This window comes from Pteronotus mesoamericanus, unplaced genomic scaffold, assembly GCF_021234165.1.
Source record: "Pteronotus mesoamericanus isolate MK-2021 breed Mesoamerican mustached bat unplaced genomic scaffold, CSHL_Meso_final contig_90, whole genome shotgun sequence".
Lineage (NCBI taxonomy): Eukaryota > Metazoa > Chordata > Mammalia > Chiroptera > Mormoopidae > Pteronotus > Pteronotus mesoamericanus.
In genome coordinates, this window is record NW_026555277.1 from 32,058,295 (window position 1) to 32,083,347 (window position 25,053).

General features: G+C 37.8%; 1 protein-coding gene and 1 non-coding gene across 3 annotated transcripts; one reads left to right on the forward strand and one right to left on the reverse strand.

The window, feature by feature from the left end:
• The first annotated feature begins 1,697 nt into the window (after nucleotides 1-1,697).
• LOC129080810 (U6 spliceosomal RNA) lies at nucleotides 1,698-1,804 on the forward strand. The gene has a single exon (XR_008530211.1). It is a non-coding gene; the product is annotated as a U6 spliceosomal RNA (small nuclear RNA).
• Nucleotides 1,805-9,180: 7,376 nt separating this feature from the next.
• On the reverse strand, nucleotides 9,181-24,824 carry PRRG4 (proline rich and Gla domain 4). Of its 2 annotated transcripts, none has more exons than XM_054586230.1 (6): nucleotides 24,775-24,824; nucleotides 24,016-24,128; nucleotides 19,117-19,280; nucleotides 17,790-17,838; nucleotides 16,255-16,387; nucleotides 9,181-11,283 (listed from the first exon to the last, which is right to left on the reverse strand). In XM_054586230.1, exons 2-6 carry the CDS (start codon nucleotides 24,104-24,106, stop codon nucleotides 11,052-11,054), a joined length of 669 nt encoding a protein of 222 aa, XP_054442205.1. In that variant the 5' UTR covers nucleotides 24,107-24,128; nucleotides 24,775-24,824; the 3' UTR covers nucleotides 9,181-11,051. The 2 variants fall into 2 exon arrangements, with proteins under 2 accessions (XP_054442205.1, XP_054442204.1); XM_054586229.1 differs by having other exon boundaries at nucleotides 24,444-24,781.
• Nucleotides 24,825-25,053: the final 229 nt, after the last annotated feature.

Here is a 25,053-nt window from a genome sequence, read left to right on the forward strand (position 1 = left end):
CCCCTGCCAGGCTCCAGGGTAATAACTTTTAAGCACTTTGAATATCGTGCCTGTTAAGAATATCTTTGTTCAGCCCTGGCCAGTGTGGCTCAGCTGGTTGAAGCATTGTCCAGTAATGGAGAGGTTGCGGGTTCCATCCCAGTCAGGGCACATACAATCCCCAGTCCAGGCACATATGGGAGGCAACCAATCAATGCTTCTTTCTTGCATCAACCTTTCTCTTTCTCCCTTCCTCTCTCTCTAAAAGCAATGAAAATATGTCCTTAGGTGAGGATAAAAAAATAATATCTTTGTTTATCTGAGGGGTTGGTCCATACCAGATAGTTTATGCTAACAATGTGATTTATGATCAGCTTGACCTCTGAAGAGGCTAGAGAATTAAGTTCAGTCACCAGGGCAGTCAGCCATGCCTATGTGACTGACCCCCAATAAAAGCCCTGGACATCTAGGCTCAGGTGAGCTTCCCTGGTTGGCAACACTTCGTGTGATTAATGTCTTCAGGACATTATAATAACGGGAGAGGACAACTGCAAACTTGCACCTGGCCTCCCATCTCTTCTGCACTATGTGCCTTTTTCCATTGCTGATTTTGATCTGTATTCTTTCACCGTAACCATCAGCATACCTACTTCTCTAACCTATGACTTCCTTATAGCAAATCGTTGAAAGTGAGGGTGGTCTTGGGGATTCTTGAACACAGGGTTCTAATCCATTACCATACTTATTTATTTTGATGTTCAAATAGCCCCATATTTGGCCTGCTACCTCAATATTTTAAATACTTTAGCATACTTCCTTACAATAAGGAGCCATGAGAACCTTTTAAGCAGGGAATGACATGATCAAAGCTGTGGAAAACATTCCCCTGCCCGTCTTCAGCCTGAATGGAACGCTGGTGTACCAGCATGAGAAGCACAGTTCCTTCATAGGTTTACACACACACACACACACATTCATATCCCACCAGCACCAAGAATAACAACAAGAAAAGAAAGACACATCTCACTACTTAGGAAAGACATTTGTCCTGGTTGTCTGCAAATACAACATGAGACAAATATTTTCCAGAGGTTTTGTCCTGGAGGGCTGAACCTCAGAGCGAGGGTGAGGGGGCACTCGCTCTATCTCCAGCTCCTGCTCGTTTATATCCTCTCCCCTCTCGTTACTTCATGATTCCCTTTATCCCAAAGCCCCAGATATGGCTGTGGTAAAGGAGGCTTGTTGGGAAAGGTTTAGGGGTCACCTGATTATTGTGCCTGTTAATGTTAGTACATGTATACTGACTACTAAGCATGTCACTGCTCGGTATCAGGTTCAGTTTTGTCATATTGGATGTCTTGGTTTCTTAAGTTTGAGATCGGGTAGTCTCAAATGTCCTATGAAAGTCAAAAAACCCTCTCCTAAACTTCTGCAAATTCTGGAGAAATGTGTATTTTCTTGCTCAACATGTCTTCAAGTTTTTCCTCTTCCATGAGTGCTTTCTCCTTTGAGGGGAGAAGCTGAAATTCAGGGGAGAAGCTGACTCTTCACAGAGTTCCACACGCAAAATCCACTCATATAGAAGAACATTTATGAGAGTAATAAAGTAAGCACTGGACTCTTCATTATACCAGTTTTATTATATTTATGTATATTCATTTTTCTGCTGCTCATGTAATATGGCTTATTACTCAGAACTTTAAAAACTCAGGTGAGGAGTGCTCACCTCAGCAGCACATATACGAAAATTAGAATGATGCAGAGAAGCTTAGCAGGACCCCTGTGCAGGGATGACACACAAATCTGTGAAGTGTTCCATATTATTTTGTAGCATTATTTACAATTGCCAAGATATGGAAGGAGCGCAAGTGTCCAACAGTAGATGAAAGAGTCAATGGGACATTTACATAATGGAATACTACTCAGCTGTAAAAAAAGAAGAAAGTTTTACCTTTGGGACAGTATGGATGGACTTGGAGAAATTATGCTAAGTGAAATAAGCCAGGCAGACAAAGATAAATACCATATGATCTCACTTGTATGTGAAATCTCATGAACGAACAGAACTAACAAGCAAAATAGAGACAGACTCATAGAGAGCAGGATGGCAGCCACGGGGGTGGGGAGGGGAGGGAGTAAAGGGATTGAGCCAAAAAGAAAAAGGACTCGTAGACATAGACAACAGTGTGGTGATTGTGGGGGAGAGGGGAGTATAAGGGGACTAAATGGTAACGAAAAAATACAGTAAATTATGAAATTAAAAATGAATGAATAAATAAATAACTCACTCAGAGGAAACATTGCTCATGACGTGTGGGAGCAACCCCTCTCGTGCTCACATCACATCCGTGGCTTACCTGAGCGGCCGTTCTGACTTAGCTTCATGCCATGTGTCTTTCTGCACCCTGCTTTCTTTGACATCACTGAAGCTCCCTGGAATTCAAAGGGATTTGCATCTCCCCACCAGCAGAAACCCTTAATCAATGGGGAAGGAAGTCAGTGGATAAACACTCCAGCCTCCTAGCTTCCAGGTGGGTTTTTATGGAAGGCATTTAGCGCCTTTCTCAGTGGTCCTCCGGGAAGTGAGCCTTTGTTGCCAACAACGTGATGAAATGCCCTTGTTTGCCTTGTCCTCCTGCCCTCGCTCTCTCCCTGCTCTGTCATCCTTCCTGCCTCCCAGTGAAACTACCTGCATCTAAATCATTGTCTCAGGTTCTGCTTTTGGGGAAACATGTCTTATACTATTGTTTGTTATAACAATATACTTAATTTTAGTGTTGTAATTTAAGTTTTTGTGTGTCTTGTCATAAATGACTGTCCCAATTCTAAGTAGTTTGAATCTTCTCTTGTCAGCTATGGATTAGCTAAGGGGACAAGGCATGAAGGAATGTTGCTAAAAGTGCTAAAAACTACATCCCAGAGGTTATGTTCAAGAGGTAAAACTGGGACAAACAATCCCAAAGAAGTTATCAATACAAGCTAATTCTAATATACACATATATGTGCAAAGTGCCTTGAATAATCAAAATAATTAATAATTTTTGGAGAAAATAAAGTTGGAGGACCTACATTACTTCTTTTCAAGACTTTCAGAGTCACAGTGAACAAAACATGGTATTGGAATAAGAATAGACAGATCGATGAAACGGAACAGAAACCCCCAACTACATATCATCAAATGATTTACAACAAAGGTTCCAAGAAAATTCAGATAATTTAGTGGAGCAAGGAAAGGTTTATAAACAAACCTTGCTAAAGCAACTGCATAGTTGAATCGGGGAAAATTAACTTTGATCCTAACTTCATATATATGCACAAAAATTAGACTTACATGTAAAAGCTGAAACTATCTAGAAGAAAACATAAAAGGAAATCTTCACAATTTGAGGGAGACAATGATTTCCTGGCAGGGCACACACATAAAAAATGAACATAAGAAAAACTGATAAACTAGTCTCAATCAGAACATAAAACTTCTGCTCTTTGAAACACACTGCTAAAAAAAAATGAAAAGGCAAACCATGATTTGGAGAAAATATTTGCCAAACATATCTGACAAAGAACTTATACCCTGAATATATAAAGAACTCTTCTAATTCAAAAGTAAAAAGATAAACCAATAAAAAGTAGCCACAGATTTGAATAAACATTTGATAACAGAAGATACATGAATGGCTAACAAGCATATAGAAAAATACTCAATACCATCAGTCATCAAGGAAATGCCAATTAAAACCACCATGAGATACTGATACACACCCACTAGAGTCGATAAAACGAAAAACTTTTGACAGCAAGCACTGGCAGGGATGTGGTGCCACTGGAACCTTCATGTAATCTTGTTAGGAGTATAAAATGGTTTAACCACTTTGAAAAACAATTGAGTAGTTTCTTACACATTTAAACATATACCCACCTATTACCAGCAATTCCACTCCTAGGTGTTTACCCAAAAGAATTGAAAATATATGTCCCAAAAAGGCTTATATATGAATGTTCATAATGCCTTTATTTATAAAGACTTATTGATACGCAAATAGATCAATTGTGGTATATCAATACAATGAAATACTATTCAGCAGTAAGTAGGAACAAACTACTGACATATGTAATAATATTCTTCTGAGTGAAAGAAACCAGAGACTGAAGAGTCCATGTCATATAATATGATTTATATGAAATTCTAGTATGAGTAAAACTAATCTATAGTGACAGAAGGTAGATCAATGGTAGGCTGAGGTTGGAGAGTCAGGAAATTGACAGTTAAGGGACAGATGGGAACTTTCTACAGTTGGGATGATAGTTTCATGATCTACATTGGTTAAAACTCATGGAACTGCTGCTCACTGAAGATGGCTTCATTTTATGGCATGTAATTTATACACGAATAAAGTTGTTATAAATGTAAAAAAATATCAGCCCTGACTGGTATGGCTCAGTGGGTTGGGAGCTGCCCAGCAGACTGAAAGGTTGACAGTTTGATTCCTGGTCAGGGCACATGCCTGGGTTGTAGGACAGGTCCCCCATAGGGGCCAGGTGAGAGGCAACTGATAGATGTGTCTCGCACATTTATGTTTCTCTCCCTCCTTTCCCTTCTCTCTAAAAGTAAATAAAAAATAAGAATAAAAAAAGAAAATCTTAAAAAAAAGAAAATAGTACATCAATCCACAAAGTCCAATATTCAACAATTAGGCATCACACAAAAAGTGGAGAAAACAAAGGAGAAGAAAGCAGCAAATAATTATACAATTAAATTTTCTAGAATTGGGGAGATTCTAGAAGTTCCATATTAAAAGGAACCTTTGGCCCTGGCTGGGTAGCTCAGTTGGTTTGAGTGTTGTCCCAATATGCCAAGGTTGCAGGTTGGATCTCTACTCATACAATAATCAACCAATGAATGCATAAATAAGTGGAACAACAACTCAATGTTTCTCTCTCTCTCTTTCTTAAATCAATTAATCAATAAAGGAGGCTTTGGATGCTATGAACAATAAATGAAAATATATACCAAGGCTCAGACTGTTCCAACTCCAGACTTCTAGTTTTGTAGGCCAGTTAGAATCAAATTTTTGTGACTTTCAACCAGGCCTTTCAGACTCTGCTTCCTAATATATTTACCAGTGACCCCTACATCATTTTTTTCCGGTCCCTGTGTGAGAAAAATATGCTTAGAGTCTAAGATCAACTTCAGACAACACTGCACTAACTTTGTTAGGGTGTTTCTATACACCCCCACTTCCCTAATCTCTATGGCTCTAGGTCCCAAAGTTCTCCGTTTTGACTTGTGGTTCTGTTGGAAGCATATTACTAAGCTGTCGTGAGAACAGTTTCAATTTTAAGATGAAGTGTGGCTATTCCACCTCGTTTTTAAAAGTTTGTTATCTGTGTTTCTTTCGCTATTTTGTCACTGTAATACAAATCTAGGATATATTTTTGAATCACTTGAAATTTTATGTATAGACTTCACCTAGTAAAATATTCCTTAAAAATTATTCCTAAAACAATTCTTTTTTTCCTACTCTGCAATAGTATATAAAGAGGCACTTTTAAAACTTTCAGTTGGTCCTAAGAAAATGTTTTGTTGTCCTGACCATTGTGGCTCAGTTGGTCAGGCGTCGTACTGCAAAGCAAAAGATCGCCAGTTCCATTACCAGTAGGACACATGCCTGGGTTGCAGGTACAGTCTTTGCTCGAGGTATGTTCTCGATCGGTGTCTCTCTCTCTCTCTCTCTCTCTTTCTTCCTCCCTTTCCTTCTCTCTAAAAATTAAGAAACCTTTTCTTTTAAAGAAAATGTTCTGTCTTACAAGCCATTTTTAAAATAAACAACTTTTTACAGCAGTTTTAGGTTGAGAGCAAAATTGAGTGGAAAATACAGAGCTCCCATTATATCCCATTTGCACAGCTGAACAAGATCCCCTACTACAACATCCCCCACCAGAGTGGTACATTTGTTACAATCAATGAACCTGCATTAACACATCATTATCACCCTAAGTCCATAGATTACATTAGGGTTCACTCTTGGTGTTATATAGTCTATGGGTTGGGACAAGCGTATGCCATGTATCCATCATTACAGTACCATACAGAGTAGTTTCACTACCCTAAAACTCTGTGCTTCACCTTTTCAGCTCTTCTCCCCCGACCCACCATAAACCCTGACAGCCATTGATCTTTTTAGTGTCCCCGTGTTTTGCCTTTGCCAGAATGTCACATATTAGAGTCATCCAGTATGCAGGCTTTTCAGGTGGGCTTCCTTCACTTAATAATATGCATATATTTCCATCATGTCTTTTCATGACTTGATAGCTCATTTCTTTTTAGCATTGAATAATATTACATTATCTGAATGTACCACACTTTTCTATTTGCTGACCGAAGGAGATCTTGGTTGCTTCCAAGTTCCGGTGATTATAAACGAAGCTGTTGTAAACATCTATGTGCTGAATTTTGTGTGGACATAAAGTTTTCAACTCACTTGTATAAATACCAAAGAAGACGATTGTTGGATCAAATAGGAAAACTATATTTAGGGTTTTTTAAAAGATTTTATTTTATTTTTAGAGAGAGGGGAAGTGAGGGAGAAAGAGAGGGTGAGAAACATTGATGTGAGAGAGAAACATTGATCAGATGCCTCTTGCATGCGCCCCAGCTGGGCACTGAACCTGCAACCCAGGCATGTGCCCTGACCAGGAATCAAACTGGCGACCCTTGGCTTTGTGGGAAGTCACCCAACCAACTGAGTCACACCAGTCAAGGAGAGAAGAGCATGTTTAGTTTTGTAAGAAATTGCCAAATTGTCTTCCAAATGACTGTACCATTTTGCATTCCAACCAGTAATAAAAGAGAGCTTCTATTGCTGTACATCCTTATCAACATTTAATGTTGTCAGTGTTTCCATTTTTGGCCTTTTTAGTAGGTGTGTAGTGGTATCTCTTTGTTGTTTTAATTTGCAATTCTCTAATGACATGATGTTGAACATCTTTTCATATACTTACTTACCATCTGTTTATCTTCTTTGGTGAGGTGCCTGTTCAGGTCTTGCCCATTTTTAATACTGGGTTAAAACTTATTGTTGAGTTTTAAGAGTTCTTTGCATAATTTGGGTAATGGTCCTTTATTGTCTTTTGCAAATATTTTCTCCTAGTCACTAGCTTGTTTTCTCATTCCCTTGATTAAAGTAATTTTAATGCATAACTCAATTGGATCCAAAAGATTTAAGGTAATCTAAATGTGTAACACAAAGTAATATTTAATAGTAATCAGGGTTTATCAATGTGTATGCTACTTAGTATTGCTTAGTGTGTTTCTCTTAAGCTACTTGTATAATTTAGTATACCATTACTATATTATCTTCTGATTTTTAAATTATATATAGACATAGGTCACAGAATTAAATTCAATTTTAAGGAATAATATATTATAAACTTGCCTCAAACAATAAAGTAAATATTAAAACTGTGTTAAAGAGAATAGCACTTTCACAACTACAACTAAATTGTTTAATAGAATGCTAGCCCCATTGGGTGAAAGATATATAGAGCAACACCATGCTGTCAATGTTGTTTTGAAAACATGCATTGTTTGTCACATTTAATTTATATAGTTATATGCCACTATGGGAGGAAAAAATATGTTTCATTGAAATGAGCAACAAATATTTACTTAGTATAAAGTTTATTCACATGTATAAAAAGTGTCTGAAATAGGAAATCCATTAAAACCAAAACATAATCAAGGCTATAGGAAATATACACATTTAAAAAAAATGAACTTTTTTCCCAGATAATGAAAATACTGATATGCTTGTACTGAACTGCCCTAAGGTCTTAACTTGTTAGGAAAACATTTTTAAACAACATAAAAACTTGGAAGAAACACAGAATATAGAAGATTGAAAATATCCATGTGTCATACATGTTCTAAAATGCCATATAGGCGACCTACAGAAAGAATCTAGTAAAAAAAATACAGAAATTCAACCCATATTCTAGACACTCTTTTAATAGTATAACATCTTAGGCAACATTTGAAATCAAACTCTTAACTAATAAAATTTAATTCACATTCAATTCAATATAAATAATATGAAATTGAGCTTTTGAATGAATATCACTAGCAAACCTTTTCTCATTAAAAATTCTCTTGTACCTCCAAGAAGAGTATACACACACATAAATTATCTATTAAATAGAAAAAAATTGATTAGAATTTTACAGATAGAAGGGAAACCAAAGACACAGAGGACACATTTGTTCTAATTTTTTAATTGTTCTGAGAGTTTTTACCCATTCTTTTTATGTAGAGGGAATATTATTAACAGATGTAAAACTTTCACACAGATTTTGTGCTCTCTTTAATTTTTTTCATTTTGAAAAGAGAAATTCTATGTAGAATTATCTATTCTACTGCAGGTATAACCTTTTATATGTATATTTCTCTTTTTCTAGTCCAATTTCCTTTTTATACCTATATTCCATTTATTTCCTGATTGTAATAGAGGGGGGAACTCATCTAATTAAACATAAAACTTTTTGTCAGAATAGATTTAATGGTTAACACTAATCAGTTGCCTGGGGGAAAAAGCACAAACAGAAGAGATCAAACAAAAAAATCCACCACTAAAAATATAACAAGGATAGAAAAGGGTAGATGAAGCAGAAATACATGTCAATAATTTTACATTGTTATTTTCCTTTCAATCATTTATAAGCATTTGTTGATTATGTATTTATCACATTTTCTTTTTTATATTTAAAGTATTACAGGGTTAACATCAAATAAAATAAATAAAAAATAAAATAAAATAAGAAAGGCTCTACAAATATCAGTTGTTTCTCAATCTTAATGATGAATTCTAGGTTCATTCATTTAAGTCAGAGCAACTAAATGATGGCATATGACATATTGAGGCTGCTCCTGTGGGGAAAGGGGTTGTTACAGGTTCTGAAGCTGGCTTTGCAGTTAGGCTCTTGTGAATCAACGGGAGTAAACAAGTTCATAGAATATTTCAAATTATGGTTCAATAAGATATAGCATATCTTATATTTCTGTTCATCCCAAGAAATATGTGTATGACAATACACATACACATATGTGTGTGTGTGTGTATATATATATATATATATATATATATATATATATAGACTTACATACTTTTTTATATATAAATGACAAATGCTTATATGTTTTCATATAGATTTAGAATTAAGTAACGATATCCCTGGATCTCATAATTTGACACAGTCTAATTTTATAGGTACAAGATGTGCCTAGGAAAGTGTGCCTGCTCATTCTAAACCTAGCTCTCAACAACATGTGAGATTTTGGCCAAGTTATCCTTCTATGACTTAGTCTGATTGTTAGAAAGTGAGCCAAGGAGAGTTGGCCTCTGACCTGTTAAAGAGGATTAAAGTAAGTGCAAAGTGCAAGGTGCAAAGTTACATGAGGAAAAGTGCTTATGTAAAGCCACGGTATGACTAATGGTAAAACTTTTATAGGTAATGTAGGTGTCTTCTAGATGATTTCTTTGCGACAAGCAAAAAAAGAGACACAAGGCCCTAAAAGGGCAATGTCATTGGCAGCATGTAATGGTTAAGAAATTGCTTTTATCTGCCTTAAGATCATGCTATCTTAAAGGAGAGACACATACCTACCATAACACGACTTACACTTTTGAAACATTTAATTTGGAATTATCAAATGCATGTGGGTTTTAGTCTCACCTCTGTAAAAATTATAAAATAAAATACAATCTTACAAATGATCTTAAATAATAGAAAAATGCAATGCCTTGTAAAAACAAAGAACAGAATTTTCTGCTCTATTTCTCAGAAGGATATTTCTCTTCTCTTCTTCCCTCTCTCTCCCTCCCCTTCTTCCTTCCTTTCTTGATCCTGGATCTCATTGTTAAATTTTATAGTTGTATTTCTTTAGCTCCTGCAAAGAGCAAACACATTCACACATATATACATACCCACCCACATAAATTTGTGTGCACACTCTCACTCTAGATGTTTATAGCTTATATTCGACGGCATTCTTAAAGAGAGACTGGTCACATACACGATTAGAAGAAGAGACAAAGTATAAATTAAAATGGTTTTCTGTGGTGTTTTGTGTCCAGACATTAAGAGATACAAGGGATTGCTGGTAACTTTATAATCAATATTATTTTAAAAGTAGAAGAGTAAATTACTTTTTCTAGGTTCTCAAGCTACTATGTAGAAAATGCAACAAATTTTCAAGATAAATAATTATATGCAGATATAGTTATATATCGCTAATTTAATAATAAAATAGGTGTGTCTACCCATCAGTAATACAGGTAACATTATCAAGTTTTAGTCACTCCTAGATTTGAGGCTTATTTATTTGTTAGTATAACTGTTCTTGCAAATCCTTGCCATTGCAATCTTCTGAAGATCTAACTCCCTAGCAAGTGTTTTTTTTTTTTAAAGAAAATTACTGATCCCACTCCTCATAATGAAACATGACTGATAGCAAGAGTTAAAAACTCTTAAACAGAGTTATTTAAAACCTGCAAAATATAATGAATGCCATGCAATAATTTAAAATATAAAACCAAGTCATTATATTAAGACTACAAATTGATAATGAAATGTCAAAATCTGTGAAATATTTGCAACCAACAAGGAATTCTAATAAAGAGTGGGCCCAATATTATGACTTGGGATAATCTAATGATTAGGAATTCTTACTTTTTTAATATTCAACACAAAAAACTACAACCTTTATTTGCACAAAGGATACAGCTATTTCATCCATTTTAGCTATGACATCCATAGTGCAGATTTTTTGGAAACAATTAAAAGAACAAAAAAAGTGCTCTCTCGTAACTGCAAGGATATGGAGTCCAAGTTTCTTATCATGCTGATCATGATCAAGTTCAGGTCCAAGATGCTGACAGAACTTCTTTGGGGTAGTACTCATGCTTATTCCTCCTTCTTGCAGTTTGTCATAAAGGGCTGAATTGACATGTCTTTATGGTTTGAGGAAAATGAACAATTCAAATAACATGAATCTGCACCACCAGGATGGCAAGGCAGGTTTAGTGAGATGGGAAAGACATAGACTTTTTAAATACCCTGAAGCCTTTTGCTGGTCCAGGGTATGGTGGTGGCGGCGAAACATTATGTTTTCTGGTCAGTGCCATTGCCTGTTCGTAAGAAGGTAATCCTGTGTCCTCCATGGAAGGTGGTGGTGGAGACAAGACGGCCTCCTCGGATCTGAAAATGATGGAGGGAGTCTGCCTGCCCCTTCTTATGTAGGTGCCTGAAGAACTACACAGAGAGACAGCATTTAGGTCAGGAAAAGGCACCATTGGTAGGTTAAGATGGCAATATTTAAAAATCCAACGGACTATTTTTATAAAAGTTGAACCCAATTTATTAATATAACAGTTTTCTAACAACAGAAAGAGTCTTGGTATAGTGGAAAGATCAAGAGCTTTAAACTCAGACATGGATATGAAACTGGATCCTGTCATTTCTTAGCTATGTGACCAAAGGCAAGTTACCTAACTCAGTTTCCTCCTCAGTAAAGTGGGGATAATAATAGCTATCTCTAGAATAAGAACTCAAAACATGTTACTTCCCCTTTTCTCCTGCTCCTGGATGAAAACTTTCTCAAAGTATGGTTTGAAACCAAACCCAGGCTTTGTGGAAAGGCAGCACAACACCAAGACAAGGAAACTGATGCCACAGATAATCACAACAGCTGATGCCTGTCTCTTTCTCTGGCCTTCTTCCCCTCCCCCACTGTCTGGTGGGCAAATCCCTCCTGAACAGTTCTTTCATCACATCACTCTTCTCTGCAAAAGTCTAACCAGCAGCCTTCTTTCCACTGACTCAAGTTCCAACTACTATGCCTCTTCTTCAAGCCTCCCTTATTCTGGCCTCGTCTTATTTTTTACAGCTCTCTGCTCTTGCCAAGGTAGCCTCTTTAACACTCTACAGTAAGTGCAATAAATTCTGTCCCATCTCTGTGCTTCCACTGGCATGGTTTCCTTTCTCAGACTGTCTTTTCCCTACTCCATTGATCTAAGCCCAACAATTATTTTTTTTTAACATGGCCTAGTTCTAGTCCCACCATTTTCACACAACTTTGTCAGCTACACCAGCCAATGAAAATTGAAATACAGCATGGGTCTGATGTTTTGAACCTACATTTCCCCTGATCACTTGCAAATTACAAATAGATAACTTAAACATTAGTAAATTGATCTGTTTCGACTGTGAAGCTGGCTGTCTCTGAAGTATCATGTGCATGAATTAACTTCCTATAGTTATGGCTAACAAGAATGTTAAAATTCACAGGTAACTACCCTGGCTGGTGTAGTTCAGCGGATTGAGTGCTGGCCTGCAAATCAGGAGAGGCTGTTTGGATTCCCAGTCAGGGCACAGGCCTGGGTTGGGGGCCAGGTTCCCAGTGGGGGGGCATGTGAGAGGCAACCACACACTGATGTTCCTCTCCTTTTCTTTCTCCCTCCCTTCCCCTCTCTCTAAAAATAAATAAATAAAATCTTTAAAAAAAATTCATAGGTAATACCCAATCTCTAGTCAATATTTACAACATCCTTCCCAACAAGACACAGTTTAGGAGACCCAAAATTCTGTAAACTTTTACAAACAATGTTGGTCAATTTGCACCTTAAAACACTTTTTCCTTTGGAGGCAATAATGAGGCCTGAAATTGGAGGGAAGGTGACAAGAAAAGGAAAAGATCTGTGTAAATCTAGGAACTAGATAATCAGCATCAATAGTTGAGAGACATTACAAGTTTACTTAGAGGGCTCAACACAAACAAGTCCTCCTCTGTCAGAAATCTGGAATATTTTCATGGTAGGCCAGTCACTTGACACATTCATTAGCTTGTGATGAAAGGTTCTATTTGTTTGCTTATAGGGAACAGGAGAGAAAGCTCTGTTATTCGAACAAATAAATTTTTTCATGTCAACTTTCAAAACTTCAGGTATAGAAACAATATAATAATTGCATCCAAGTCTTTAAATATTTACACAGCTATTTCTTATACATAGCTTAAATGACTGAAATCAGAAAGTACGCACCAATAACATCTCAAATAAATGGGCATTATATTACACCTATTTTACTCCATAACATAAAGTAAACTAAGAAAGGAAAAGATATTGGGTTTCCCATTTTTTGGTATATTTTTACAGAGAAATGAGAAAAACTTTTCTGACAATGATCTCATTTTTCACTCTTTTCTTTCTCAAATATTTCTTCCCCCATCCCCCTTTTCCAGACTTGCAAAATATAGAAAGAAAACAAATAACTCAGCTGGAAGAATTCTTGGGACAATAGGTGAAATGTACTTTAGTAAATATTTGAAAGTTAATCCCAACATAGGAGAATATTTGGTAAAACCTAGTTTGAAATGTCCTCTAAAACTCAAAGGGTTGCTGTGAGGATCAAAGTGAGACAAAAGATGTAAAAATGATCTGTAAGCTATGTAGCATTATAGTGTACTAATATTAAGTATAAGCAATCTTTTTTTTAAAAATAAGAAAGTATCCAGCGTTTTTAATTTTAATACACAGAAAATATGCATAATAACGGTACCCCTTTGTTTCCTCTCTCTTTGAATTGTGCCGCTAACTTCATATGGAGAAGAAATTAAAAGGTTTCAAAGAAAAAAGGCATAAGATAAGAAGATAGAGTAATGTAAAAAGCAGAAAAATTAAGGAAAACATTGGAGGAGAGAGGAGAAAATGTCATGCAAAGAACACTGAATAATGGCTATGCTGTCACAGACCTTAAGTAGAATTATTAAACACGAGGGCACACATGAACCTTTTTGGAAAAACATGAATGAGGTGGGGAAGGAAAGATAAAAGACAAGAAGAGGGTTTAAAGACAAATTTTGCCTATTTCTTCATTAACCTGTGAATTTCCAGGACTCTACCAGCTTGCGGTCAAAGTGACATTGAGAAAAACCTTAGTCAAAAGTCCTTAAAGATGGCCCTGACCAGTGTTGCTCAGTGGGTTGGGTGTCCACCTGCAAACTGAGAGGTTGCTGGTTCGATTCCTAGTCAGGACACATGCCTAGGTTGCAGGCCAGGTCCCCAGTTAGGCGTGTGAGAGGCAACTGATTGTTTCTCTCACACATCGATATTTCTTTCCCTCTCTTTCTCCCCCCTTTCCCCTCTGTCCAAAAATAAATTTAAAAAAAACTTTTAAAAAAAGTCCTCAAAAAAATAGAAAGACCTCATTTTCTGTCTGTTAAATAAAGGGAAATTAATAGAAGTCACTCAGCTTTAAAAGATAGTGGCTTAAGAAAAATTAAACAAATTCTTCCTTACTTTCCCTCACTTCTCAGATTTTTACAGGATTTACAGAAGTCTCTGACAAACTCCATGCTCATAGGTGACCTTAATGCCTCAGGGATCTCTTCAGGAATTCCAGCTGGGGGACAGAATTACAACTTATGCGGCCTCTATTTTCTGCCCTTTGCTGCTGTGCCTCCTTTCTGTACTCATCCTTACTGGCTCCCTCCTTTGCCTTCTGTTCTTTTTTTTTTTTTTTTTAATTTATTTTTAGAGAGAGGGGAAGGGAGGGGGAACGAGAGGGAGAGACACATCAATGTGTGGTTTCCCCTCACATGCCCCCTACTGGGGAACTGGCTGGAAACCCAGGCATGTGCCCTGACTGGGAATCAAACTGGTGACCCCTTGCTTCTCAGTCCAGCACTCAGTCCACTGAGCCACACTAGCCAGGGCATGCCTTCTGTTTTCTCATCTCACTCAGATCTTGCCTACTCTCATGGCTTCAACTTTTATCCTCCAACAGATGAATCCTAATTCTACATCTTTTGCCCTAAACTCTTATCTTAAAACAGTAAAGAAAAAATGTTATTGTGGCAAATTATATATAATTTAAAATTTGCTATTTTAATTATTTTTATGTATCTAGTTCAGTGACATTAATTATATCCACAATGTTGTGCAATCATCACCATTATCTATACCCATAACCTGGTCGCCATCATGCGTTTGTTCACTTAATTTGAAAGTGTGACTAGGGCAATATAAACATCAATTTTGAATAGCCTGTTTAGCATCTGGGGCCTTTTTTGAATAACATGATTCTACACTTGCTCATCTACATTTACTGAGAAGATAACAGAGAATCATAAGTGTCCAACCTGTGGCCTGCGGGCTGCATGTGGCCCAGGATGGCTGTAAATGTGGCTTAACACAAAATTGTAAATTTACGTAAAACATTATGAGATTTTTTGTGATTATGTGTTGCAATGTATTTAACGTGTGGCCCAAGACAACTCTTCTTTTTCCAGTGTGGCCCAGAGACATCAAAAGTTTGGACACCCCTTATAGAGAATAACTTTTTATTCCTGTAAGTATGCTGAAGTTCTATTATGCAAATAATCAGTTTTATGAATATTCATGAATCTGTTTTAATAAGCTATTATACTCAAGTGGTAATTATTTTATTTTATTAATTTTTATTTAATTTAAAGTATCAGTAAAAATAATTGAATTTAAAAGCTTGTTAATTCTGTTTCTATTTGGGTAGCTACATGGCTAGATCTGATAACACTGTGACTAAGAGTAAACTAAGGAACTTTTTTCCTCTGGAAATAATGTGGGGACACTGGTATCTGCCTCCTGCTCAAGAAGGAAATAGAGAGGCCCTGGCCAAGTGCTCAGTTGGTTGGAGCATCGCCCCAGTACAACAAGGTGGGGGGTCTGATCTCTGGTCAGAGCACATACAAGAAGCAGCCAATGAATACATAAATAAGTGGCACAACAAATCGATGTTTCACTCTCTCCCTCTCCCTTTCTCTCACAGTTTTTTTGTTTGTGTTAAATCAGGCAAGTAAACAACTGTCATGCACTAGAGAAAACTGGGGACACCTAACAACTAAATGCAATGTACTACCTTGATTGGATTCCACAGCAGAAAGAGGACAGTAATGGAAAAATTGGTGAAATCTAAATAAGGTCTGGTGTGTAGTTAGTAGTAATGTACCAATGTTGGTTTGTTAGTTTTACAAATGTACTATATGATATTATAAGATGGTAATGATGAGAGAAACTGGGTGAAAGATATATGGGACCTCTTTGTGCTGTCTTTGCAACCTTCCTGTATTTCCACAATTATTCCAAAGTAAAAAGTTTATTTAAAAAACAGCAGGCATTTTTAATCCATTAAAAAAATAACAGTACAGAATGTATAATAGTGAATTTAATATTTTCACTTGGTACTTACCCTGGATGCTGTTGTCTGCTACACTTAGTGATAAAAAGATAGTAACCAAGTAATCCAAAAATAACCAAAAATACTCCGGCAGCAATTAGTCCAGTCAGAAGGCCTATAACATCAATTTTCTCGCTGTTACCACCTTAAAAAAAATCATTAAAATAACATAAATAGAACTGAAAAACACCTGTGATTTCAATAAATTTAATCCTAAGTCTAAGCACAGTAGTAAGCATTGGATAATCAATATTGATTTTATTTATTTATTTATTTATTTAGTCCTTACCCAAGGAAATTTTTTTCATTTGCTTTTATTTATTTTTTTTTTTTGAGAGAGAGGGAGAGAGAGGAAGGGAGAGTGGAAGGGAGAGGGGGACATACTGACTGAGAATGAAGCAACGACTGGCCGCCCTTACCTGCTCCCAGACCAGGGGCATCCAGCCAGCCCTGGAAACTTATGTGTCCAGACCAGGGGTTACACATGCCGGACTGGGGATTGAACCTGCAACTTAGGCATGTGCCCTGACTGTGAATAGAATCTGCCACCTTTCGGCTACAGGACAACATTCCAACCAACTGAGCCACACAGGCCAGGGCTTATTTTATTTTATTTTACTTTAAATGCGTTTATTTGTTCCAGAGAGAGAGAAAGAGACAAACTGATCAGCTAGGCCTCCTGCACACGCCCCAACCAGGGACCAAACCCACAACCCAGGCATGTGGCCTGACCAGAATAGCACTGGCAACCCCTTGGTGCAGAGGACAAAGCTCCAACCAACTGATCCCTACTGGCTGGGCTTATTACTGATTTTTTAAAAAAATCTTTGCGTTAGACATATGACCTAAAGAATTTTAAAATGAAAGATCCAAAACCCCATAGTTATGGTTTCATTTCTTTTAAATAGTTCATATTAAATGGATCATATTCAAGACTAAGTGGAATAAACATAAACTTTGTTCCACTAGATAACACTTTGATATTAACTACTAAGATAAATGTATGGAGCAACTCTAGTGTATACATGAAATATAGTCTCCCTATAAACTGGGGCCCTACTTAAGTGGAATGAAAGAGTAGATGGCAAAGAACCCACCTGACTGAAAATCAGCTAGAGATGATCAATATGGATAAAAGATAGGATCAAGCCTCTTTAGAAGTTACTTCATTCTAGCTAACAATCTTAATTTACCCAGTAGCATACATATTCCATTAATTTGTAGTGGTTAAAAAAAATTAAAATAGTTTACTACTTGAAACCAACGGAGTACAACTTTTATGCTGTGCAAGTCTTGACTTAGCTGAGTTGTTTAAAGCATTTTTAAGCCTATTATCTCATTTCCCTAGTATCTCACCAAACTTGATTTTCAGTGTATAAAAATACATGAATGTGGCCTTCTCTGTCTTAGATAGCTCAGTGCATAATTGAGAAATCTTCCTTGGATTTACAAGTATGTTGAGCAACAACCAAACTCAAACAATGAAACTGAAATGTATTATAAAAGAGAGGGTGTGGAAAAACATTATTTAATCATTCTTGTCTTACCTGATTTTGTGGTTGGTCGTTTAATCGAATATTCCTGCCAAAATGCCATCTAAGAGAAAAGTAAATTTTCCAAGTTTATTTAATTTCTTTATTATTTCATTTGGTCCCAATGACCTAAACTAGAGGTGGTACATTTTTGGCATGTGCTACAGGTAGGATTCAAGCTAAAGAGTGTGACTCATTCTAACCACAGCACTACCATGTACCACTGTTTCTTCCAGCTCTGGAATTGGTCAGGGGGTTATTGCCAGTGCCACCTCTCTATCACTGTACCCTACTATTCTCCCCTCACCTGCCCAGAGCTCCCACTGGGGCACTGGGAAATTATCGTGAAAATACCAAAGATGGAAGCTGAGGCAGGAAACTCATTTTCGAAAAGGAGTCTGAATTTTTCTGTGCTAGGTGGGCCCTCAGCTTGCTGGATTTTATTGAAAGGTACTTATTGATTTGGCTGTTCAGTGTTACTTAAGAATGGAAGCGGATTTTAAGAAATCATGATAAAATTATAAAATGGGTTTGTGAAGAACAATAAATCTCAACAAGCAGATATTAGCATGAAGCCTGGGCACTATTTAGAGGGAAAACCCCCCCAGCTAAGTTCCATTAATACCTGCATTTGAAGGCTACCTAGAGACGTTCTTATTGACCAAAGAGTAAAATAAAATGGAACTTTTGAGGAAGGGAAGAAGGAGCTGGGGTTATTTAATCTACAAAAGTAAATAATTTGGTCAGTTAACATTCTTCAAGAATATGCTAGATTATAACAAGGACAGTGCTATCCCTGTTTTGTCCTTTTCAAGGTTAACAGACAGGATTAAGTTTCTCCTTTAAATTACAGATATACCAAACAATACACTTCTGAGTGCAGGGACTATATATTTTGTATCTCCAGTCTCTAGCAGAGCACTTGGCACATAGTAGATTGTCAATACTTGAACTGTAAGTACAATAATGAAAAAGGAGAGGTCACTGATAGAAAAAATTGCTCTGAGTTTTGAATGATTAAAGTCTGTGTCAGAGAACTAACTCAAATTATATCCTGAAGTTTAATTCACTCTGCTTCATGGTTGTTTTTGAATATAATAAACATTAAACACACAAAATTACAGCACAAATGAAAATTTGCTAATTACTATAAGCCCAGTTAATTAAGTATAAAGCCAAGTCTAAAATAAAGCTAATTAGCATTTTAAGGAAGTAGAAAGAGATAACAGGTATAGAATAGTGATTTCATTTAAAGCATAAAAGCTCTACTCAATGAAAGTGCCATTTTCTTAAGTACTGTTTAATAAATTTCCAGACAATTAACATCATCAACAAAAATTACCGTTTTATCTTCATCCACAAAAATCTCCTTGGCTTCCTCATAATTACAAAGTTCTTCGTAGCACTCTCTTTCTACGTCGCCAGAAGTGAAGAGCTCCAGATCAAACCTGTTATATAGCAGGTGTCTGTGTATGAAAGAGTTTGCTTCTTCTTTTGATGTAAAGACTAATAAGGAAACAGAAAGATTTCAAACACTAATAAGAGTAAGGAAGAAAATTCTTGTTTAAATTGTGAAAACAATGAATAGTTCCCTTGATGTTGTTGATTTACACCAAATTTTCTTGTATGGTTTTCACATCTGATAAAAAGAAATATCAGTAAAAGTAATTTATGCTAAATATGAAGTACAAATATTAGCATAACTCCAGAGTTGATTATGTCCACAATTATGAACATAAATAAAATTATTTAAATATTGCTTTCCCTCCAGAAAATTATATTTTCCATAAATGACAGGCCAGACTAGTCTATTCCTAAAGAGTTGGTTTCCTATTATCTTGACTGAGAGAAATTAGTCTGATGTAATAGACAGTATTGGACTAAGTGTTAGAAGACAGAAATTCTTGGTTTTAACTTGGCTTAAGCTATCAACTGCATATTCTGGGATAAGCCCAGAATTACATCTCTGGGTTTCCGTTTCCTCACTTATAAAATTAGGGCATGAACTAAATAGTCACTAAGACCTATTTATGTTTTAAAATTATAAATTAACACATTTTTAAAAATTATGAAATTTTTTAATACTGAAACATAAAATTTTAAATTCCTATGTTAATAAAATTATACATTAATTATAAAATTAATCAAAAATTATTAAAGCACCCCTCAAAGGAGTAGCTCCTTCCACCCATTCCCCAAATATATGTCTACAATGTTTTACAAGACCCCCTCTGTATTTTCTGGGAAGGTAAATGGTAAATAAGATAGAGTTACACAGAGGTTATCCCGCCATGGCAGCATTTTCAAAGCCCGCAAACTTGAAACGTGCTCTGATATCATATAAACAAAGCTTAAGCGATCTCACTGCATACAAATCACAATACTGAGACCAGAATTCAGAAACTCACTGAGAACTGCAAAGTGTTGGTATTTCTCACTGCTAACCGTTATTAAAGAGAGAATACAATAAAGCGGGCAATTGAAAGATGAGAGTGAGGGCATGGCCTGGAAGATGAATAACTGATTTGTGGGTGACCTCAGGAAGGTCATTTATTCTAAGCCCCTTGAAGGCTGTCACACCTTTTCCTAGTCATCAATCATCTTTCCAAACAGGTCTGAATCTTAGAGAGCTGTTTCGTCCCATACAGTAGTCACTAGCCATGTATGGTTAGTGAGCACTTAAAATGTGGCGAAGTCTGAATGGAGATGTGCTGGAAGTGTAAAATACACACGGGATTTCAAAAACTTAGTTAAAAAAGGTTATGAAATATCGTAATGTTTTATACTGCTTATAGTTGGAAATGAGATTTTAGATAGAGTAGATTAAATTAAAAACATTATTAAATTTAATTTCACCTATTTCTTTTTCCTTATTTTCATGTGGCTCATAGAAAATTTCAAATTATTTCTGTGGTTCACATATTTTTATTGGCCATCATAGTCTAATGTATTCATTTTAATGTTATAAATAATATACATGGGCTATTTGAACCAAGGGGAAGCTAAAATGGGATCACTGGTGATAGTTGTTTTATGAAATATTCTAAAAGGCAGACCAGTGTGATGAAATATTTGTTCTTTCTTCTCCCTTGTCTTCCTTTAAAAAAATTATTTATTCTTAGAGAGAGGGGGAGAGAGGAAGAAAGAGAGAGAAACATCGATGTGAGAAACATCGATTGGTTCTCTCTCCTACACGCCCTGACTGGGGACCGAAGGGCAACCCAGGCATGTGCCCTGGCCAGGAATCAAACCGGTGGTGCTTTGCTTTACGAATGACGTCCACCCAACTGAGCCACCACTGGTGAGGGCTTCCTTGTCTTCTTGTAGGTTTTATGTTTTCACCAAATGGCAACAGAATGAACATTTGTCCAAGTCTCCGTCATCTCTCATTGGGATTGTTGCAATGGCTCTCTAAGGGTCTCCTTGTTACCCACCCTACAGCCTGTTTTTAACATTCTGTTGTTAATTAAAAACAGAATGTTAAAACGCACTGGCTTCTAACACGCCTGGTTCTCTCCTGCCTTTATACTTGCTGTTTCCTTTAAATAGACCTTTCTTTCAGTTTGTTTTCTCACCTCCTTTAGGATTTTGTTCAATGTTACCTTGAACCCCAGCGCCCACCCCCACCATCCCATTTCTGGCACCTCCCATCCCCTATTATATTGTTTTCCTCCATAGCACATATCACTACCTAGTGCTGTAAATGTTTTTACTTATTTGTTACCACTCTGTTCTCCTCACTAGAAAGTTTCATTAAAGCAGGGATGTTGGTGCCTGACACAAAGGTGTTCAAAAAATTACTTCATGAGTGAATAACGCCAGCTTTCCTATAGTGGAAGGAATTCTTGGACCTAAATTCTATCAATTCATAGGTATCGTCCAGTGTTACTCGACTTGGTATAGGCTTAAAATACTAAAGCAGTAATGCAATAACTCATGCCTGCCTATCTATACTTACTACATGAAATCTAATTTCAGAAAGGAGAAGTGGAAATCTGCTTCTGCATTGCTACTTCTGAGATTTGCCCAGATCTTTACATTTTATTGGCTAAATAGCAGTGCCGTATTTCTCACTGTCGGTCTTCTGTTCAAGTAGATTATCTGAGTTATAAAACTACCCTTGTCTTCTGAATGGCCCTCAATAAAGCTATTTTCAACTTGAAAGGAATGCAAAAGAGAGAGAGGCATAAATATTTGTATTGTTTCTGAAATGATATTTCTGTCAGTAAACATCCTCACCCCTGTATTAAATATGCCTTCCAGAGGCTGTTGTTTGCCACTTCCTTGAGTGCAAAAGTTCCAGTTTGGTTAGTGGTTGACTTTGGACCTCCAGTGCCTTACCAAACTTTCCCCTGCCTCCCTTACAGTCTTAGGAGAAATGCTGTCCCTTGGTATTTAGGTTCTAAGTAACCCCGAAAATGCTCATAACTGAAAGAACCAAACTTCTTGCCTATGGAGTGTCCTGAACTTCCACTAGAGATTCTATTTTCCCTCTGGCCTTTGTACTTTTGTATCTGCCTGCTCAGATTCTCTATTGCTATTTCTCCTGTCCTAGACCCTTCTAAGAGGCTCTCCGTGCATTCCATCGTTTCAGACCCACCAACCCCAATGTTTCATTCTCTTTCTCTCTCCTGTTTCCCCATGTTTTCTAAATAAACCCCTTTTAAGCCATTGGCCTTTATCAGAATTTAGCTGGAGGTCTCTTGTGTTCCTAGTTACTTTTTATATTTCCATTTATTATACCTCATTTTCAGACAGAGAGCATCGGCTTCTGTGCCACACAACTCTCCTAAGGCAGAGTTACTAATAGGCACTGTTTCCTCTGCTCTTTAGGTCTCTGTTCCTACCTCTGTCGTAGAGTTTGTGGAGGTTTTCTGTTTACACCCTGCCTCCCTGATCAGGGCAAGGGTTACAGTCTTTCATTTCTACATCTCCAGTACCTGGCACAGAGCATATGTTAACAGAGTGGTTACTAACTGAACAAGTCAGCTTTTTAAATATATAGGATTCCTCTTTTACATTTCCCACAAATATAACTAGCCTTTTGAACTCAAGTATGATCTCTAAATTCCTTCCAGAGATTGCGATGTTCTTGAGCATCTTTTTGTCTGTATGGTGTATGAATACATTCACAAGCATTCTGATGATCAGTGTCTGGTCCCACTGAGAATGGGCCATCAACCTTATATATGAGTGGACTTACATATGTGGTACAACTCAGGAGTTTCCAAGAAGAGTCTCCTTTTGAAATCTGTTCTTTTCTGACTAGCTGGCTTATCCAGTTGCCTAGAATTCTATGTCAGGGTTTGATTGCTTTGGATTAAGGTAATTGCTTTATCTTAAAACACACACACTCCTAGAAAGTTTAACACACTAAGCTATATTAATCATTAATAAGTCATCCAGGAGTATTAGTGTAACAGATCCTTCCCAATTGAAAATGAGCTGAGAGTAGAATCTGATGTGAAGGGATGAGGGACAGGAATGTGTGGGGAAGTAGATTTAAAGTACTAGTAACTGGGTAGGGAAGCACAATGGTAAGGCAGGGAGAAGGATGCTGAGAGCCAAGGCCTTTTTTCTCTTTTCTTTTTTGTTTTGTTTTGTTTTGTTTTGTTTTCTACCTTAGGCTCTTAAAAGATGGGCAGGAATCAGTTTATTTATGACCTGGACTCCACAAGGTGTGGAGTTCTAGGTTAGCAAGCCCCAAATCTAGTCTGGTAACCATCTGACTATATCCAGAGATTTGAAACTCAAAAAGGACCTCAGAGATCATTCACTCCTCACTTCCATTATTTTACAGATAAAGAAATTCAAGCCGAAAGGTCTCAAGTTACTTGCCCAGGATCTCAACAAGTCCCGACTAGATCTTGGCCTCCCCGTGTTTCCAGGAAGAACAAGTAAATTATGCTTATTATAATTACCACATAGCCTCTTTTTAAAAACTGGCACTCACTGATTTTATAAGTTGAAATAGGTTCTCCATTCAAGTTAACCACAAACCAGGTCTTAAAAATATATATTCAATCAAAAGTAACTCAGAAATAAATTGGTATAAATTGCACTTACAAATAAGCCACAAATTAAACTAAAGAATATTTTAGAGCTTCTATTATTGACGAGGGCATAACTTCAAATATTGACGAAAGCGTAGCTTCAAGTATTACGCTTTCCAGTTTGAGATCTGTAATACTTAGGCTTGGGGTTCCAAGAAGGTTTTCTGGGAAACTGAAGTGGTGCTTACCTTCTTCCCCAGCATCTGGACTTCTTGTGCAATGAGGAAACGCGAAGGTAGCTATGGGCAGTAGGCTAAGTAGAATCCTAAGTGCAAACATAGTCCAGCAACGATCAAACAAACTAAAACAAACAAAAAACAGAGAAACTCATCAAAAAAGACCCTGGCTCAGTACTTTGAGTTTCTGTAGTGCTCAGAGTCACCGGGCAACTGTGTCCCGCTCGCGGTTTCGGTCACCCGTGTCCGATCCGCGCCCTGAAAGCGGACCCGAGAGTGCCCGGGCACAAATGCCACGCCCCGGGACTCTGCCGGCAGCTGACCTGGCACCTGTCGCCGCGGGCGACCCTCGGCCTCGCGTTCTAGTTGGATCCTATTTGGGGAGGTGGCCCCTCCGAGTACCCCGTTCCCGGCCGGGGCCAAGCTGCCCGGCCGCGCACCTGCAGATCCGGACGCATGTTCCCGCAGCTCGCCGGCCCGAGCCTCGTAGTAGGGTAGTGCCTGCGGCCGCCAGAATCTCCTCCTTGGCGTCCCGGCCAAATATCGGTGACGCTCCGGACCTCGTTCTCCCCAAGGCCTGGGGGAGGTGCAGCGCTCTGGCCGAGGAAGCGCCTGGGGTTAGCGGAGGGGCGCCCTGGCCAGCCCGGGACGTGCGAGACCCGATTTCCTGCCTGGAGCCCAAGAGGCCGCGGAGCCGCTCAGTGGTAAAAGGAGGCAGCGGCTACCTGGGGAAGCACCTGGCGGCGCTCCTCCTCCCAGGGGCCGGCCTACCTGCAGCGGGCGGGCAGTTGGCGGGCGTCTCCTGGATGCTCCCGCTTCGCTCTCGCAGTCACCGAAGCTTCTGCCCGGAGTCCTGGGCGAGCCTGGCTTTCGGCCTCCAGCTTTGGCCCCGCCTTGGCGCGCGGGTGGTTGATTTGATCTTGGTTTTAGACCCGGCTTTTTCTGGGAATTCAGGGAGGCATTTCTAGTTCTCAGTACTCAGACCAGCGCCCTCAGAGCATCCTGGGCTTTTCACTTTGAGTTGCACTAGGCTAGTGGTCCGTCCCCTTG

Bases quoted from the DNA above. Each gene is read 5' to 3' on its own strand.
- PRRG4 (XM_054586230.1), bottom strand. From the start codon at position 24,106: ATGTTTGCACTTAGGATTCTACTTAGCCTACTGCCCATAGCTACCTTC. The intron at 17,839-19,116 runs GTAATTTTTGTT...CTTTTCTCTTAG, and splicing joins TTGTGGATGAAGATAAAACG to ATGGCATTTTGGCAGGAATA. The intron at 11,284-16,254 runs GTAAGTACCAAG...CTCTCTGTGTAG, and splicing joins AGCAGACAACAGCATCCAGG to TTCTTCAGGCACCTACATAA.